The 19090-nt window shown below is 53.4% G+C and overlaps 1 protein-coding gene across 1 annotated transcript; it reads left to right on the top strand.

Moving 5' to 3' along the window:
• Window positions 1–7497: 7497 nt before the first annotated feature.
• Window positions 7498–10596, top strand: Camk2n1 (calcium/calmodulin dependent protein kinase II inhibitor 1). The gene is made up of 2 exons (XM_003471357.4): window positions 7498–7809; window positions 9258–10596. Exons 1-2 carry the CDS (start codon window positions 7644–7646, stop codon window positions 9326–9328), a joined length of 237 nt encoding a protein of 78 aa, XP_003471405.1. The 5' UTR covers window positions 7498–7643; the 3' UTR covers window positions 9329–10596.
• The last annotated feature ends 8494 nt before the right edge of the window (window positions 10597–19090 follow it).

Genomic DNA, 19090 nt, shown 5'->3' with positions numbered 1-19090 from the left:
TCCATTCCCTCCTCCTCCATGACCCCAGATGGCGCTGTGCCCTCGTAGTTGAGGCCGTCAGACGCCTTGGAAGAGAAACAGTACACCTAGAGCTCCTGCGTGCAGACCAGGTTTCACAGGCCCAGGCAAAGCATCTGGGGAGGATGCCGGGCTGCTGATCCGGGCACCAGCTTGGTAGTGCCTGAAAGGACGAAGCAGAAATTCTCTCCACTTTCCTCCTACCTCTGCCCAACTCACCGGGGAGCTGTGGCTGGCTGCAGATGTGAAAGTTTTAAGAAACCCAGATAATGGGACGAGGGTAGGAAACAATCCCACATTTCTTCCTCTGTAATTTCCCAAGCATTCATGTCTTTAAATATACTAACCATGATTCCTTTCAACAAAAACGAGATATGCATAATGCATTGCACGTTCTTAAAATATGCAAATGACTTCACACTGGGGAAGGATGCTTGGGAAAAACTGTATGTCATAGATTTTAGGGGTGGATTTTTCTCTGGGAGAAAGATTTCCTTGCTGTCATCCTCTGAGCTGTCCCTGCCTTCTGCCCTTTCAGGCTTCCAGCTTTTCTCTCTGCCCTCTCACTCCGCCTTCTCTCCTTCCTCTTAGGTTCCTTCCATCCTGTCCCTTTTCTTTTCTTTCTTTTTTTTTGTTTTTATCGGTACCAGGGATCGAACTCATGACTGCCTGCTTGCAAGGCAGGTGCTTATGCCGCTGAGCTAAATCCCCAGCCCCTTCTTTTTTTTTTTTTTTTTTTTTGATCCTGCCCCTTTTCTGCTGTTTGTGTCTTGCTGCTGACCTCTCTGAGCCACTAGGCTTCCGTTTCCATATCTGTCAATCAGTCTCACACCTCCACCTCCCTGTGCCCCTGTGTCTAGACCCACCTCCCTACCAGGTGGCCCTCCATGACCACCAGGTAGCTGCTTCTCTACTTTCTGTTCTTTCTACATAAGAAATTCACCTCCTAGGAATAACGGGCCCTCTGCCCACACCCGTGGACCCCAGGGCCCTGAGGATGGGGAGCACTCACCGTGCAGAGTTGGCTCTGGGCCTTACCTTAAGGACTCAGTCTGACTTTGTCTGAACCTTTATCTCCCATTGAAGCTGATTCATCATTTTTATTGATTGATTGATTCATTCATCAATTTTACAGCAGAGAGGAATTCTGGCGCAGAGAGTGGTGACTGCCTCAAGGTGACCCAGGTGGGAGGACGGAGAGCTGGGACTGAACACAAGTCTCTGATTCACCCCCTCCACCCCCGGATTTGTGCTTCTTTGGATTCATGAGCAGAGTCTTGCACTGATTGCTGTTTCCTGGTCTTAATGCTGATGGCTCTCTATCTGCAGGTGGGCTGCCCTGGTCTGGGACTCCCCACACACTGGAAAGCACCCCTCCTGCCCTGCCATGTGGGGGGTCAGGACATCAACATCACATCCAAGGTGGGAAAGTGCTCCAGTGACGTGCTTGGGAACCACATGGTCCAGAGCGATGCACAGCCCGCCCTCTTGGTAGGGTCCTGGGCTCAGCCCCCCCTAGGGCCACATCTTGGGGGCCTTTTCAGTTTGTTCTGCAGTCTCTGGGCTTAAGGTGTGAAAAGTTGATCTGTTGTCATACAATACATTGGTTGAAGAGTCCATAATGCCATTTGCGGAGTCCAGCCTGGAAATTATAGCCACAACAATGTTCTGGCTTGGGAAGGAGAACTGTCACTTTCACGAGATTCCCAAAGTGACCCTCAGCCTGTGACAGGTTTGGGCTGTCTAATCCACACCCCTTGCTCTGTGTGGCTGGAATGCAGAAAGTGGAGGCTTGTCTCTGCTTTCCTAAACTGCCAGTCTCCTCAGGGTGGCAGTGTCACCCAACAGAGGAGAGTTTGGCTTCAGGCTAGGACTTGCTGATTTTCACTGGCTGGGTGGCATTCGGCTGTCACTCAACTTTCGTGGCCAGGAAGTCACTGTCTGTAAAATAGAGGTGATAATCACAGCCACCTTCTAAATTACTAGGCCTACAGATATGTGTGGAGCAGCAGGCTGGGCTCTGGGCTGTAGTAAATGCTTTTGGTCATTGCAAGGTGTCCAGTTTGGGATCAGAGGACAGGTGCTGCCCTTTCTGAGCTGGGAGGAGATCAGTTGTTCCTTGTGCCCATTTAGCAGCCTTGATTTTGCTCTGCTGATTGCTCTGGAAGCTAGTGTTCTTTATTGAGAGGGATTGCAGGCCTCTTGGAATCCCAGGCAGGAGAAATCCCACAGACTGCAGGAGTTGCCCAGAGTGGGGTTTGGGAGTCAGCCCAAGTTTCCACGCCTCCAGGACCCCCAGTTTCATTATTTACCTTTCAGAGCTAAGCTTGCACCCAGCTGGTCCCAGGGGGCTGAGGACCCTCCTGAGGTGCACAAGTGTTGTGGTGTCAGGGCTCTCTGCTGTTCTGATCTCCCTGCTTGGGAGGCACTAGGGGCTTTCCAGGACACCCAGCTCAGGTGCCTGCCAGTGCTTTGGCGGGCACAGTTTCTCCTGTGCAGTTTCCAAGCCTGGGGCTCTCAGGCTGTCCCCCCACCCCTCCTCACCTACTGCAGAAACAGAGAGTGGGACACCTTTCAGGACCTGGTAATTTGATCCCCCAAATCTCCTGCTTGTCTTCAGTGTTTCTTAAATTTTCCAGAGGAGACTAGGGGATGCATATTTAAGAAAAAGATTTTTTTTTTGTATTTATAGAAATACGCCACATCATTATTAAACCAAACAAATGATATGTTCCAATAAAAGTCTGTTATGACAAATTGTGCACTGCTGGGGCTCCCTTCCTTCCACGTGCTGTCCACACAGTGACAGGACCTGAATCCTGGAGCAGAGAGATCTGGGTTCTACCCTTGCCAGTTGGGGGCCTCAGTTTCCCACCTGGAAATTGGTGAGGGAATTGGACTGATGAACTCTGGGGTTTTCAAACTGAATTTTTTTTTTTTTCCAACTGAACTTTGTAGAGCTTTGGCGATTCTTTGGCTACCAACTGGGGGTGGGCAGAGAAACCAAGAGGGTGGGGTTGAGAGCTCCTGTAGCCCTCACAGTATACACTTCATCTTTCACCCACTGAGTTTTCCTGCAAGATCTTATTTGGAGTAAGGGCCTTGGTGATTGCACAGATAAAGGGCAAGCATTGTTTGAGTTGGTTACTGCTCTCGACACTGAACCAGTGTGGGTGTCACGGTGTGTGTGGGTGAAGGGCAGAGGCCCTGCCTTTCAAGGAGGGGGCTTGAGTCATAGTTACTGAGCTGAGAGGGATGGTGGTGCCTGTTGGTCTTATCCTGCCTTGGCTTGGACTGATCATTCTTGCTGGGTGGCCACTTAGCCTCTCTGGAGGTGACCACCTGGCTACTGACCTGGTATTGCATCCTGGATTTTTTAGGGTCTGAGCCAGCGTGGGCAAGGCTTGGCACTCCCAACACCCTGTCTCTGTGGGGGCCTGGGCTTGGCCTGCCAGCTGATGCCGTTCCTGGGGCTGGACTGTCCATCAGCCATGTTCTTCCTTGAGCCTGGCCACCACTGTCTGAGGCTGCTCCTGTGCCTGTTTCTTCATCTCAATAGGAGGGAAGGGGAGGGAGGAAAGATGGTTATTCTATGCTGCGCCCTGCTGGGCCAACTTTCCCCTTGTCTCCAGGCCAGCTCTAGAAAAGAACCCAGGGCACAGGAGGGGCTTCAGATACATAATTTTGGTCCTGCAATATCGGTGGTCAGTCTGTGGTGATGATCTAGGTTCTTTTTTTTTTTTTTTTTGCTCCCAGGACCTCAAGCTTGCCAGGCAGGCATTGTGCCACTGTGCCATATCTCCCAGCCAGGCCTATGGTTCTTCAGCCAGAGTCCAGGAGTTTGGTGAAGGAGCTTTAGATGAAATTCAAGGTGGGGGGAGGCTGAGAGTTAAGGCTCTGGGACCCCCTCCAACCTTTGCTTCAAGAGGTATTTTTCTTAAAAAAATTATCTTAGATTTGGTAGAATTTTAAAAGATACGATTTCCAAGTTTCTAATTTTATGATGTAGAGTCAGACCTAGAGGCGAGAAGCAGTTTATTAGAAACCACAAAGAAAGTCAATAGCTATTTATAATATACATTTATTGAGGATCTCTATGTGCAGGGTATGATACATGCATGGATAATTGCCTTCTCCACAATAAACCATCACATAGGAATGTTTACTATATCAATTTGCTAGGAGGGGAAACTGAGGCACAGACAGAAGAATCAGAGGGCCTGGCAGAGTATGGATGTGAACTTGACTGTCCCAGTAACCTTCACCCTGCACTTCTGCCCAGAGTACCTACTGCCAAGCTTCATGCTGGGTGCCTAAACTATTCCTTCATCTGCATCTGGTGCCTTCACCTAAGCCGCAGGGAGCTGGCCTCTTGGCCTCTGGGGTGGAGAGAAAGGCAGGAATGGGATCCCAGAGCATGTATTGACTCAGGATATGGAGAAGTCCCACTGAAGGCTGGAAGACACAGCAGACTGAGGGAGGCCTCTGTCATGATGACAGCTGCTAGGGTTGGAGACGAAGGATGCCGTGCTGTGCAGAACAACTTAGGGACCTTAGAGACATCATCCAACCTTCAGCCACCTCATCTACAAAATCGGCAAGACAGTCTCAGGCCTGCCCACTTCTGAAGGTCAATTATTCAGGAAACAAGTGCCAGAGAGACATGTTTCAAACTGTTAAGGGCCACCTAACAGGAGGGGTACGTGTTTCAGGAAGGGGTGGGTCCTGAGTTGGAGGGTGGGATGCTGCCACCTTCAACCTTATTTGGACAAGTAAACAGAACGACAGCTGGAGTTTATTACTGCTTTCTCCTGTCATTTTCCCAGCCCTGCGTCTCTCTGCTTATCTCCTGTGCAGTGCGACTGTGGCAGGTGCATGATACATAAAGTGCTTTGTGCCACTCAGCAGCCAGGAAGCAGTGGGTGCATGTGGGGTGAGTGGGGTGGTCCCAGCCCTGTATGCTGTCACTGCTGCAGGGATTCCCCTCCAGGGACCTGAAATCACAGATGGGGAGAGTGGTTTCTTGGGGCTCTCTCATTAGCCCTGACCTTGGGCAAGTCATTTATCCTTTCTGCTTTATCAGTTAAAAACCAGGGGATGCACCCTCTCCTCTGCCTCAAAAGGTATTTATTTTGAGAAGCAAGGTCAACACTGGATGTTAAAAATGCTTTGGGGGAAAAACAGAAAGCATAATACAAATGTAAAAGCTTCTTGTCACTTTATCATCCTGCTTGTTAAGCTTTGTTTTCTCTCCCAGTTCTGGGCCTCAAAGCTAAACTCAAAGCAGACACCCAGTAGAGCCATAAGGAATGGGGACAGGCGGCTTGGGAAGCGCAGGACAAACTGCCTGGATTCCTGTCCTGGCCCTACAAGTGGGATCTGGGTAGTGCCCAGTCCCCTCAGCTTCCCTGTCCCCACATGTAAATTACACGGCTGAGCTAGGTAATCTCTGCGGATCCTCCTTGCTCTGATGGTTCAGAAATTCAGATGAGCAAAGGGCGCTGCGCCCCTCCCTCACTAAGTGGCTTCTCACATGTGGATTGCACATCCCTCTCTGCCAGTCACCATAAGCCTCATTTCATTTTCCTTCATAACTATCCCTAAGGGCTCACAGGCAGCTGTTCAGCCATGTGCCCCGTTTTACTGCGGAGACTACAAGAGATGCCACACCCTATGCGTTATGTCTAGCAAAACAGAGGGCTGGGATTCAAACTCGGACCTGAATCCAGAGATTGTTTAGCCCACCCGCCACATTGCCTCTCATCTCTGGAACCCTTTCTTTTCTCTGGAACAGGGGATCTGGTCTCTGGAAGTCAATCTATATACACTTTAACACAGTTTCCAGAGGGTGGTGGGCCAGCCCTATCACCTCCTCCCCCACCCAGAGTTTTAGATGAACGGGTGCACCTGATATCCCCTCCCATGCGGATGGGACTCCTTGCTGGGCAGCAGCTTGGAGCAGGTGACCCACATGCACCTTAGCCCGGCCTCACGCAGGCTGCGTGACCTTAGGCTGGCTCTGCCTGGCGGCGCTGGTCTGCGGGGTGGGGGTGGGGGACGACACCACACACCAGGTGCTGCAGGCTGGGGCGAGGATAATGAGCACTTCTCACGCACCTTGCCCCCTCGGAGTTACCATCTGCCTGGCAGATGCGTCTCCCAGGCCTCCGGGGCAGCCTTAGTCTACCTCCTGGGATGGAGGAACCTGCTCCTCGGCTTAGAGGCCGCAGTCTCCCTACGCTGTTGCTGGCAGGGAGGTCCCCAAGGGCAGCGGGCGGCAAGCATGGGACGTCCCCGGCGGAGGCAGAAGGCGCTGGGAGCGGGGCATCCCCGGCAAGCCCAGAGTAAGGAGGCGCTCCCCACCTCTGCGGGAGGCGGGGCAGCCCCTCCCCCACTGCGGGAGCGGGAGCCGGGCGCAGGGGTGGGTGTGGGGCGGGTGCAGGGACCCCGTCTGAGGTTTCGGCCGCTGGGCTGCGAAGGGCCGAAGTGGGCTTAAGCGTGGTGGGGGAAGGGCCGCGGGAAGGCGTGTCCCTCGAGCTGCCTCCGCCGACCTTTCTCGCTCCCGCTCTGGCCTCCGGGGAGGTCAGCATCCGCGTCCTTCCCCGCGTCGGTCCCCTCGCCTCCCCCACCCGCTCCCGGTCCCCCGCCCCCCGCCCGGGTCCCACAGAGCCGCGGAGTCGGCGCGCACCGGCTCGGAACCGCGTAAACACCCTCGGGGGGGGGGCGCGGGGCGCGGCCCGGGCGGGGGCGGGCGGGCCGACGGGCCGGGGGCGGGGGCAGGAAGCCAGGCGCGGCCCGGGGCGGCCTGCGCGGCCGTGACGTCGCCAGCTCGCTGGGATCTCTCCCGGCCGCGGTCCCCGTCCCTCCCTCCGCCCTCCCCCGCCGCGCGCCGAGCCGCGGCCGGCATTTCTCGCTGGCAGCTCGCTGGCTGGCTGCGCCTGGTCCCTGCCTCCTTCTCCCCATCTCCTCCTTCCCTCTCCGACCCCCTTCTCTCCCTCCCGCTCCTCCACCCCTGCGCTCCTCCCTGCCTCCCCGATCCAGATCTAGTTTCCTCCCTTCCTTTCGGTCTCTCCTTTCTCCCCGTCCCTGCCTCCTCTCCCTTCGCTTTTCCTCCCCGGCTCCCCTCGCCGTCTCTCCCCCTCCTCCCCCGGCTCCCCGCCCCTCGCCCTCGCCGCTCTCGCGTCCTCCTCCCGGACCCCGCGCCGCCCGCGCTCGCCGCCGCGCGGGGTGCGCCCTCCTCGGTCCCGCGCCCTCCGGGCTCGCAGGGACGCCCCCTCCCTCCCTCCCTCCCTCCCGGCTCGGCCCCGCCCGGCGGCCCCCGCCCCGCGCCGGAGCGAGCGCGCCGAGGATGTGAGTGCTGCTCTCCGCCGCCGCCGGAGCAGCAGCCACTCGCGCGTCGAGCCCGAGCGCAGCGCAGCGCATTCGCGGGCGCTCGCTGGGTCGCTCGCGCGGGCGGCGCGCTCCTGCCCTAGCGGTGTCCCCCGGCCCCTTGCCGGCGCCTCTGCCGCCGCGGCCCGCGGGCCGTCCCCAGCCGGCCGCCCCCGGCCCCAGCGCCGCTGACCCTGTCCTCCGCGGGCGGGGACGCGGGCGGAGGAGGTGCCGCCGCCGAGCCCCCGGACGCGACCATGTCGGAGGTGCTGCCCTACGGCGATGAGAAGCTGAGCCCCTACGGCGACGGCGGCGACGTGGGCCAGATCTTCTCCTGCCGCCTGCAGGACACCAACAACTTCTTTGGGGCCGGGCAGAACAAGCGGCCGCCCAAGCTGGGCCAGATCGGCCGGAGCAAGCGGGGTGAGTGCTAAGCCCCTTCTCCAGCACCCCCGTCCTGCCCCCGCGCGGCCTGCGGGGGTCGCTCGGCTGCGGAAGCCTGCTGCGCCCCGGTGGAATCCCCTCCTGCAGAGTGGGGGATCCCGCACTGCGGGTCGGGTCAGGCCGGGCCGCAAAAACGGGTCTTCTCAGCCGAATACCGGCTAGGGTCACCCCGGGGGCGTGGCGGCTCCTGGCTACTACAGAGGGCGGTGAGTGGTTCCGAGGACCCCACCCGGGCCAAAGTTTGCTTGTTGACCCCCACCCCCAGTTTTGCGCAGTGGAGTCGCAGCTGTGTTTGCTTTAAGGTCCTGGGGAGGGGGAGGGGGGTTTCAGGACTCCCCAAGTGAGGGCCTGGGAAACTGCGGGGGGAGGATCCCATTCCCTTAGGGAAGTCGAGGGCCACTCGGGTGGCACCGGCTTTTCATTGTTACTTGGCGGGGGTGGTGGTGTGGGTTTACAAGCCTGGCGCTCCGTGTGGGAGCTGGAGAAGCCCCAGAGAGACAGACGCTGGGCGGCTCCGAGAGGAGCCCTCTAGGCTCGGGGACAGCGAGGGAGCAGGACGGCCCCTGGGAGAGCCCGGGACGCCTAGGTAGAGCCGAGGGGGTCCGAGGGTAACGGAGGACAAAGCTCCGAAAGGGAGCTGTAGAGAGAGATCACGGGGACGCCAGTCAGGGGAGCGCAGAAAAGCAGCCTAACAATGAGGGTGACCGGCACCCCACACATAGAGACCCCGAGACCTGGAAGGCGAGCCTTGAGCTGGGGGATTGGTGGAGGGACTGAGGAAGGTGAGGCTAGTTGGAGGCGTTGAAAGAAGCCGAGGGGACGTGAGAGGCGGAGCCCCAGGCGGGCAGCAAAGGGAGGCTCTGCTCTCTGCTGTAGGGGGCAGAGACCAGGGACCCAGGCCGCCCGCCGGTGGCGGCGCAAAAGGGACACCTGCCCAGGCCCAGGCCTGAACCCTCAGCCGGCTCGCTCGCTCTGCTAACCTGCCCCGGCGTCCCTGCCTCATTCCCTGCACGTCCACACCCAGCTTTGGCCCTTATCGGTGCCCTCCCGACATCTCTGGGGGTCCTAGAGACCAAAGACCTTGGCCGCCTCCCTGTCCACTCCCTTTCCTACCTCGGAGGCTCCTTTCCAAATAAATGCTGTAGAGAGTGGAGGACCAGGCCAGGGTGCGCCCTGCCCGGGCTGCTGCCACTGCTGGTTGGCACCTTTCACTCTTCCCGTTAGGACCCATCTGGGACGCAGTTGAGGGGTGGGCAGTTCACAGAAAGGGAAGGGACTCCTGACCCCTTCGGAGAGGATGGGGCTGTTTCATATTGAGGGGTGCCCTCCTCCCCAAACCTTACTGGGAACAACGCCGAATGTCAGAGACCCCTCACTAGGCCCATTCATGCTCACCTCACCTCTCTTTTTACCCCCCTTTTTTGCAGTTGTTATTGAAGATGATAGGATTGATGACGTGCTGAAAAATATGACCGACAAGGCACCTCCTGGTGTCTAACTCCCCCAAAGACAATGAGTTAAAGAATGAGAACAGCTGCGGTAACAGTTATTGGCAAAAAGCATGAAAAAGAGAAAGCACTTTGAAATTTATTACTAGCTTGCTACCCACGATGAAATCAACAACCTGTATCTCGTGTCAGGCCGGGAGACAGATGAGGCAGGAGGTAGAGGAGGAGGAGGAGGAGGTGAAGGAGGAGCAGGCTTTGGGCTCCTCTGCAAAAATAAAAATTTAAAAAATATATATAAAATAAAAAAGTTCTAAAAATCACTATATACACACATATAAAAAGTCTCAGTTGCAGCTATTTGTCAAGATTAATATCTATTTCTTTTTATATACGGTGAATATTGCGCAATTATAGATCTGGATTTTGAACCACTTAACGAAGCGACAGCACCGGGCGTTTTGAGGTGTTGGCATTCTTCGCTGATTTGGCTGTATCCAATGTTTACATTATTTCATCTTGCAAAAATGATTCTGTGCGCTTGGATGTGAAAATGCTGTCCAGTTTTATTTTTTTATGTTACCCTTGGATGTACAAAGAAATGAAGAAAGGATCTCTGTAGATACTGTTTTATTTTGCTCATCTTTGGAAGTTATTAGGAATGTGTTTAAAACAAAAAGATAACTTTTCTAAGGAATGAGACATAGAAAGGATCCTCCTTTTATTTTAAAATGCATTGTAAAGCTTGTGTTTCTTTGTTGCTGCAAGCTATTTGCCCAAGTTAATGCAAATGGACACATTTTATATGTCAGGAAAAGAAAAAACCATGAAAAACAAAAAAATGCTTGAGCTTTTTCTAACCTTCCCCTGCAGTCTGTTGTGTGAGCCGCTTGTTTTTTTCTCTAATATTGTGTCAGTTTATTCTCTTTAATGGACTGTAAAAAAAAAAATGTAATCACAAGAGTGCCAAATATCTTGAAATGCCAAAAGGCATTTTGGTTTCTTTCCTTTTTCCCTGTGCTCTGAGTCCACGTACAGGAATGCTTGGAGTGTCTTTTCTGTTATTTATAGGGGTTCTCTTAAGGCGCACCAGCTGCCTGTTTTGCATGGTATTTGCAAAAATGCCTCTTGCGTGAGGAATCTTTTACCATTTCTCTTTTCTGTTTTGTTTGTTTGTTTGCAACTTTGAACCTCAAGAGGTTTCCCTTCCTTTCTCAGTTTCCTCTTTTCTTAATTCGATATTCTGTATGTTGCACCTTGAACCAGCACACAGGGCTATTTCTCCAATGTACAATAAAGAACTGTTCCTGTGTCTCACTCATCTCTTTGCTCCGCGTTGGTTCTGGGGACTTGCTGCGATCTGCTGGTTGCCCACAGGAAGGAGCTGGAGGGTGGCTTCAGGCTTCCAGGCAGAAGGCATGGGGGTGGTACTGTGGGTGGGCTCCTGTGAGCAGGGTGGGGTTGCTGAAGGGTCAGGGGTAATCTCCAAGTGTGAATTTACTCCATTTTGGATTTGTAAATTGGGGCTTGTCTGGGGCTTCTGCCATTCAGGTGGGATGGTGAGAAGAGATGATGAGCTAGGAGGCTGTCAATATCTTGTGCGTCCCCTGCCCTGTGGGATTGAGCCCAGGGATTTAGCCCTGAGCTACATCCCCAGCCCATATATGTATACTTTTAAAAAATTTTTACTTAACCTATTTTAGACGAGGTCTCCCTAAATTGCTAAATTGCCCCATGCTAGGCTCAAACTTGTGATCCTCGTGCCTCAGCCTCCCAAAGTGCTGGGATTACTGCCAGTACTCCTGGCTGAAACTGCCAGTCCTAAGGGTGATTGAGAGGCAGACATTCAAATACCAGCTTCTTGACTTCCTAGCTCTGAACTTGAACACAGAAAGTCCTTAAACTTCCATAAGCCTCAGTTGCCCAGTTCATAAAGTGGGGGATAATCTGCTTCCAGCTTCAGGGTGGAGAGGAATTACACACAGTGCATAGGAACAGGACTGCAGAGGAGGTCTGCTCTTCCTCTCTTCCCACAGGTTTCCCTCCCAGAGCTCACTGGTCCCTTGCCTGAGGATGATCCCATTCTTCAGGACCCACAGTCAGGAGGTCTTAGGCATCCACAGCAGCCTTTCCTGTGGCCACTTGGAAAAGCTCCTTAAAAAAGGAATCTCAGCCCCTTGTTCCACTGAGGCAATTAATGGGGGTGGGTCAGGCCACTGGGGGTGGGGTGGGGTTAGGAAGGAGGGATCTGGATGAAGAAAGGCTGAGATAGGTTTTCTGCCTGGGCTGTTACACGTACAGAAGCCCCAGTGCTGGGAGCTTTTAATGTGTTTGTTGTAAAACTGTCAGCCGGGAATCAAAACAGCTCACAATGACAGGAGCCTGAGTGTGACTCAGACAGCAGGTAAGAATACCCAGGAAACGGGAAGAAGAGGGGCTCCAGGGACCCATGGGGGAGGGGTTGGCGTATCATTCCCATTCCCAGGCAGGGAATGCCCTGTGGCTCAGCAGGCCCAGCCTGGAGCTGTGCATCAGAGCCATCATGCTTAGGATTGGCAGGGAAGCTGGATCTGTGATAGGCGCAAGATGACTGGAGTGCCAGTTTGATGTTCCAGGTGATGGCCCTCACCTTGAACTTGGCTTTCTCCCTGTGGACCCTGGGGACTCCCAGTGCTTCAGAGCAAAAAAACCTGGAAGTACCATAGAGCCTAGTTATCCTCTTGACCCCCTTCGTTTCCCTTAAAATGCTGAGGAGTACTGTCTCTGTACAGTAAGCAGCAGGTGTCCCTTCTGTTTGGACGACAATCTGCCAAAAGGGGCAGGAGGTATGCAAAAGATTCCTTTGGAAGACTCAGTTTCTGTCCACACTTAGGAGTGATTACTTTGTACGGCCCTGATCAAAGGGCCATGCAATTCCTATTTATTCCCATTTTTTCTCTCACAGAATCATTCCAGCAACTTGGGAAGCACAGTTCACTCCCTTCAGTAGGTGAGAAGTTGAGGAGACCCCAGAGAGGCTAAAAGGACCATGTAACATCCTCATTAACTGAGCTTTTGCTATATGCCAGGCTTGCATGAGCCCCATGAAATAGGCACCATAACCACCTTGATTGTACTGTACAAGGCAGAACTCTGAAAGGTTGCAGAGGCAGGATTGGATCCCAGAAGTCATACTCCAAGGTGGGGGATGCAGAATCATCTGACCCCATACCTAGGCTCACACCCAGCTGCAGCCATGTCCTTCAGCCCTTGGTGTCCTTTTGGTTTGTTGTTACTGCATCAGGGGTCACAATGGGGCTGGGCTTGCATGTGGTCAGCTGTAGCCTGGAGCTGCCCTCTGCTGGGAAAGGGTGAGGTGGGAGCCGTGGGCCAAGGCTCTAGGTCCATTTTAATAAGTAATGCATTAAAAAGTTAAGCAGTGAAATTGGGTTCTCTGCCCAGGAAGACAGAGTCTGCCTTTCCTGGGGAATCCATTCAGCAAAAGGGAAAATAAATCTTTTAAATATACTATAGCATCGGGTAAACATTTGTCAAGAAGGCACTTTAGGGCCTGAGCAGATATCCCATTATACCAAGTGAAAGATATGTTTGAAGTATCTGGATCGACAGCAATAAATATGGAAAGGGCTATTAAAAGATCAAGGTGGGGGAGGGTATTTCTGACTCTCCAAGCATTGACTGGAGCACCAGGGCTGCATCATTCAGACTTAACTAATTGAATGCTTGTAATAAGCATGTATCTTCCATTCCCTGTCCAGGCTGACAGCCTGAAGGAATAGCAAAAGGCTAAGGGGGAAATTGGCAAATTAAGTTTTAAAACAAAATATTGTCTGGAGGCCACAGATGAAGGAATGAGAGTGGGGTGCCTCTGTGGAGGTGGGGGGCTCAGAGCCTGCTCCCAGGTGAGTAGGGGCTCTGGCAGGAGGTTCTGCCTAGAAAGGGACTGACATTAGAGTGGCTGGTACATGAATCTGGGACTTGGATGGCTCAGATTTGAAATCTCTAACATAGACTTTGTAATTGCAAGTTGGGGGCATTTCTCAAGGTCTTTCGGCTTGTTTTGTCTATAAAATGAGGATAATGATAATCCTTAGGGAAGATCACACAAGAACCCCTTTCACTGCCTGAACACAAGGCCAGATTTGTAGTAAGTGGCAGCCGTAAAGATTAACACCTATGCAGTGCCTGCCCGGTGCCAGGCAATGCACACAGCCAACAGCTCTTGTTGTGTGAAGCTTCTTTGCAGATAGTTTTTTGGCAGCTGCACTGAGGGACAGTAGTGGCTTCTTGGGGTGGGCATTTGCACACATTGTTGGGAGGTGATTTAAGGGAATCAGCCCATCTCTCATCATCTCCATCTGTTCCCCAAAGTCCTTCAATTAAAAAAAAAAAAAATACTAAGTAAACCTGTGTGCTTGCTCCCAAAGGGAACTGTCAAGAGAGGTCACCAGTCTTCCAATCAGATTGCTGAGGCCTTCTGTCTCTGGGTGGGTAAGCCTGGCTTTCTGCTGATTAGTTCCTTTGACAAGACCTTCCCAAGCTTCATTCATTTGATAAATTCTGATTTAGCACCTACTCTCTGCCTGCCCCTGTGTGAGGCTGAGTATAGGATAGTGAACCAAATAGGAGTTTTTCCTGGGCTGAAGAATGATTGTATTTCCTATGGAGGTGAGACTGGGATCTAGGGGTTTGGGTACCCTAAAAAATAGCAGCTCAGTTCCTTAGCGCATCAAAAACAGAGAACCAGAGACAATTGGATCTTGGAGATACCCTGAACCCCAAACATGTTTAAGAAAAAATAACCGTATACAGATAAGTTATGAAGATAATATAGTTGCCATATACACTGACCGAGTTTCTCTTGCTATTAACATCTGGCATTACTGTGGCTTTTTTTTTTTTGATAACTAAGGAGTCAACTTGGGTACATTCCTATGAATGATTTTTTTCAGATTTTTATCAGTTTTTACCTAATGCCTTTTGTTTGTTCCAGGATTCCATACAGGATACTACATTATCATGCCTCCTTGGGCTCCTCTGACCTGTGTGAATGTTTCAGACTTAGCTTGTTTGTGACGGAACACCGGAGAGGTATTTTGTAGGCTGTCCCTCAGTTAGTTGTCCGATGTTTTTCTCATGGTTCAGGTGAGGTTATGGGTTGTGGGAGGGAGACCATGAAGGTAATGCCCCCTTCTCCCCACATGGTATCAAGGGCACATGCACTAGACATGACTCACGCCTGGTGGTGCTACTCTTTAATCATCTGGTTGAGGTGGTGTTTGTAGGTTTCTCCACTGCAGAATTACTCTTTTTTTTTTTCTCTCTCTCCCCCTTTCTGTACTGCTTGCACTGGGAGAAAATCATTATGTACAAATCCACATTTAAAGGCAGAGAGTTCTGCTCACTTCCTTGCTCCTTGAGGGAGGGGTAACTCCATAAATTATTTGGGATTCTTCTGCACAGGCAATTTGAGTGACCCAGTTTTTCAACAGTTCGATCTCTGCCCTGTGTTAGGCAAGCCCACTGTGGTTTAGATGTAATCATGAGCTCCAGGCAAGTGGTGTGTGTGGAGGGGGAGGACCTCAAAATGTCCATAATGCCCAAGGTGTTGCCTGATGACTGATGGATGGAGCCGCGAGAGAGAGAGAGAGAGAGAGAGAGAGAGAGAGAGAGAGAGAGAGATGAAAAATATTAATAAAAGCAACTTCCTGTGGAAGATCTGTCACCCTGGTTAGAAACTCTGCAGAATTTTTTTCTTGGAAACCTTCAGGCAGCTGCTCTGGTTTATAAAATCTGCCTATTGGAGGGAAGGAGAAGAGGGGAAAAAAAAGGTTGTCATTCCAGCAGCAGATTCTCCCAAACCATATGCAAAAATAAATCCCCGGTGACTGCCGGTAACCGAGGAAACCTGGCAGCTGGAATGGAGCTTGTGGGGTGGCCCCTAGGGACAGAGATCCTGTGTCCGAAGGCCTCCCACCCCCACTTCCCGGAGGGAGGCAGCCACTGGGTATCTCCCACCCCCAGCTCGCCAGCGATGGGCCCCCCACTCAAGCTCTGCCCTGGGATTTGGTTTACCTTGTTGTCCCTACATTAGAGACTCTGTCCCCAACCCAGGGTAAGCACACACCCCTGGAGCCTGGAGGAGGGTCCTCAACCCAGAAACAGCGTTTCTGAGGACAAAGGGTCACTAAGGGGAGGAAGGAAGTTAGGGAGGACAAGCTGAAGGGAGGAGGATTTGGGACACAGGCCATGGGAAATCCTAACAGAATGGTGATGGAGTGGGGTGGGGTGGTGGGTCAGGCAGAGGAGACAGATGGTCAAGGTGAGAGGTGTCCTGTAAGGCAGAGCTGAGAGGCCGAGGGCGCCAGGGGATTGCTCTGGGAGGGTGCTTAGTGGAAGACATTAAGGAATTTATTAAATCTATATTCATTCAACCACTCGACAGGCTTGGAGGGGGCGGGGCTTGTGCTTGGCACTGGGGAGACCGCTGGCGAAAGCCAGGCCCCTTCCGGTTCAGGGACCTCAGGGCCAGATCGATGACTGTTCAATGTGAACTTTACGAGGTGGGGGTGGGTCGTGGGCCCACAGGAAGTGTTGGCAACCCTGGGGGGAACCCAATAGCAGGCGGCCAGCACCCACCCTAAGTGTCTCAGAAAAGGATTTGCGACTGCATTCCAACCCCAAATCTGCCAGCACCAACGCTGCCGAGTGACCGTCATCTCCGGCAAGTATTCTGTCTCTCCGGGACTCCATTTCTCAACGTGGAAAGTAATATTTACTCCGTGCTGGCTCTCGGCCAGTCACTTTTTGCATCCAGTTCATGTAATTTTCACAACCACCCCGTGAGGTCGTTACTATTACGATTACCCCCATTTTACAGGTCAGGCACACCGAGACTCCGAGAGGGAGAAGGTCACCTTCCTCCGACGGATCCCACAGCTGTGCAGCGGTGCAGTCGGCACCGAAACCCAGGCAGCCCGTCCCGAGCGGAGCCGGGGTCTCCGCTGCCCCCACAGCAGGCGGGCTGGGGGTCGTGCAAGAAGATTTTTGCTGCTTCTGGCCGGTGCAAGCTCCGAGGCTCCTGGAGCCCAAGGAAGGGAGCCCGCGGCCCCGGCGGGGGAGGGGAGGCCGAGGACACGGTTGGCGGTGAACCCCAGCCCGGGCCAGCCGGTTGCCCTGGAGACGGCCGGGCGGAGGCGGCAGCAGGCCGGTTGCCCCGCGGGGCAGTTCCGGGGAGCTCCCCCCTCCGCGGCAGGGAGTGGCACCGAGCCGGCACCTGGGGCTGTGTTTTCCTGGCAGCTGGAGCCGCGCGAACTCTTCCCCTCCTAGGCAGGGAGACCGCAAGTCCCCTGCAGCGTCCGAGCCTGCAGCGTCCGAGCCTGCTGGACCTGGACCGGATCCCCCACGCACGCGCGATCCGGATCCAGTCCGTCTGTGTGAATTATTTACGGTGTCTGGCGGCCTCCCCGGCGGCGGCCTCCCTCCGCCCTGCCCTCCCTGCCCCCGCGGCGTCTTCACATCCTGCTTCCCAGGGCCCTCCTTCCCTCTAGGGGAAGCTCCAGTGTTAGGCCCTGCGGGGACCTCGGGCAGCTCTTCTCACCCCCTCCCTGCCTTCACCTGGGACCCCGGTCCTGGAAGCGGGGAGCCTTGCATCGGAAGCGGAGGTTCTGCTGCGCTGCTCTGGTCCCTGTGAACCTCAAGCACCCTCTTCTGTGACACTAGAGTGGTAATTTCTGTCCCTAGTGCTTCCAGGACTGCTGACCCAACCTCAGGGGTGATACCGAGGAGTGGCCCCTGCATCAGATCCCGAGCACAGCTTAGGGTTCTGTATGCTTTCCTATTTACCAGGCTCCCTGGCCTTAAGTCCTCTTCAGGGTTGCCCGATTTCATTCTCTGTAGCGATCCTACCATTAGGGGCATTACCTAGTCTCCCTTTTTCACAGAGGAAGAAACGGACGCCCAGAGAGTTTGAGTCACTGGACCCTCGGTCAGGAATCACTCAGAAGTGGAAACCGAACCTGAGTCTGGCTCACAATTTCAATTCTCAACCCCTGCTGGGATCCAGACGTTAGTGCTTCTTGACCCTGTGGCCCTTGAGGCTTCCCTAAGGGCTGTCTGGGCTCCAGAGGCCTCTGTGCTGGCCAAGTACGCAGTGCAATGACCCAGCACGCAATGACCCAGCCCGAACCGGGCTTTGTGCTGGGTGCTGGGGACAAATACAAGAGTCAGGCCTGGGGCATGTGCTCAGGTGCTTCTGTCTGGTGTGGGGGGTAGAAGCCAGGTCAGAACAGATGTGGTCTCTATCAGCCATAATGCTACAGGTAGAGAGCCTGCCCTGCTGAAGGCTGGGCCTAAACTGTCCTGTGGCAGGGTCTTTGGAGAAAGGCATAGAGGTGGGAAGGGCACTTCTGATACAGGAAGATCTTGAGCGGGGGACATAGGTTGGAGTCTGCTGGAAAAAAAGCAAGTCCTTTGCGGAGTGGTAGGGGTAAGGCTTTTATGGTTTTGGGGTTGGAAGGAAGGGGAGCGAGGGTCAGGTCTTGGAGTTTCTTGAAGTATGAGCTCAAAGATCAGTTTGTAGTAGTGGTTCTCAGCTGCAGGTAGTTTGGTCATCGAGATATTTCTGATTGTCACAGTGTGGGAGGATCGGGTGCTATGAGGCCAGGGATGCTGCTAAATATCCCACAGTGCCAGGAGGGCCCACAGGAGAGTCCAGCCCAAACTCCAACAGCTGAGGTTAAGAAGTCCTCTCTCAGAGCCTGGTTAAAACGCGCATGGCAGTGAGATCTAGGGCAAGCCACTTCGTTGCCCATGCCTGTCACCCTGTCTCTCTTGCTTGAGGAAATAGCTTTCATGCTTATGGGGTGCAATCACACAGTCACAGCCCTAAATGCTTTGCTTGGATTATCTCATTTGATCTTTATGGACCAGGAAGAATACTATGCCTACCACTACAGGCCTGTAGGGGCAAGTGTGAAGCCTCAGGCCCTGTGTTAATCTTTTTGTTAATTTATGTAATCCTCATGTGAGACAGGCACTATTACAATCTTCATGTACCAGATGGGGAAACAGAGGCACAAGAGGGTGGGAGCTTGTTGAGGACAATGCCCATTTTGTTTGCTGCTGCATCTACCACGGTTTCTAAATAAATGTTTGCTGAGGAAGAAATCAGTCACTTCTTCATGGACTTCAGTGTATTCACAGGTCTCCTGAAGTTATGAAGAAACTGAGGCACAGAAAAGTTAGCTTTGTCTGCTATCCTGCTTTCTTACGGGGTCTAGGAAAGATCCTGGGAAGTTTCTGGGAGTTCCTGGAACCTGGCTGTGTTCTTACCACTGGGTGAGAGGGGCTCCCGGCTGTGAGGGCAGATGTGAGACACCCAGAGGGGGACAGGAAGAGGGGGTGGGTCTCCCTGGAGTCCTAGCTGAGCTGGAAAGAATTGCATCTTGGAATCTTAGTGACAGGGCAGCTCAGTCAACAAAATGACATGCCTAGCGCCTGTAATTGGCCCTGTCTACTTCTGTGATGAATGCAGAGATTCACTTCAACCAACTGTAGCACCAGCCCCAGGTAGTGGGTAGGCTTAGGGGAAGGCTGGCTGGGTCTAAGATAGCTGCACACAGGCTGCGTGCTTTGGGAGCACGTCTCAGTCAGCCCCCTGCAGCCCCTGTCCTTCCCACTCAAACTTCACAAGAGTGGTCATTTGTCCAAAGGCAGTCACGAGGAACCTGCAGACCAGTGATTCACCCTGATTTCCCTTTGATATCTCCATTAACCTGAAGCCTCAGTACACATTCCAAGAGTGACCCAAGCCT

This window comes from Cavia porcellus, unplaced genomic scaffold, assembly GCF_034190915.1.
Source record: "Cavia porcellus strain 051 isolate PalLab524CR breed Dunkin Hartley unplaced genomic scaffold, mCavPor4.1 scaffold_25, whole genome shotgun sequence".
Classification (NCBI taxonomy): Eukaryota; Metazoa; Chordata; class Mammalia; order Rodentia; family Caviidae; genus Cavia; species Cavia porcellus.
The sequence above is the reverse complement of the archived record's forward strand: the minus strand, read 5'-3'. Positions and strand labels throughout refer to the sequence as shown.

Bases quoted from the DNA above. Each gene is read 5' to 3' on its own strand.
- Camk2n1 (XM_003471357.4), top strand. From the start codon at position 7,644: ATGTCGGAGGTGCTGCCCTACGGCGATGAGAAGCTGAGCCCCTACGGC. The intron at 7,810-9,257 runs GTGAGTGCTAAG...CCTTTTTTGCAG, and splicing joins GATCGGCCGGAGCAAGCGGG to TTGTTATTGAAGATGATAGG.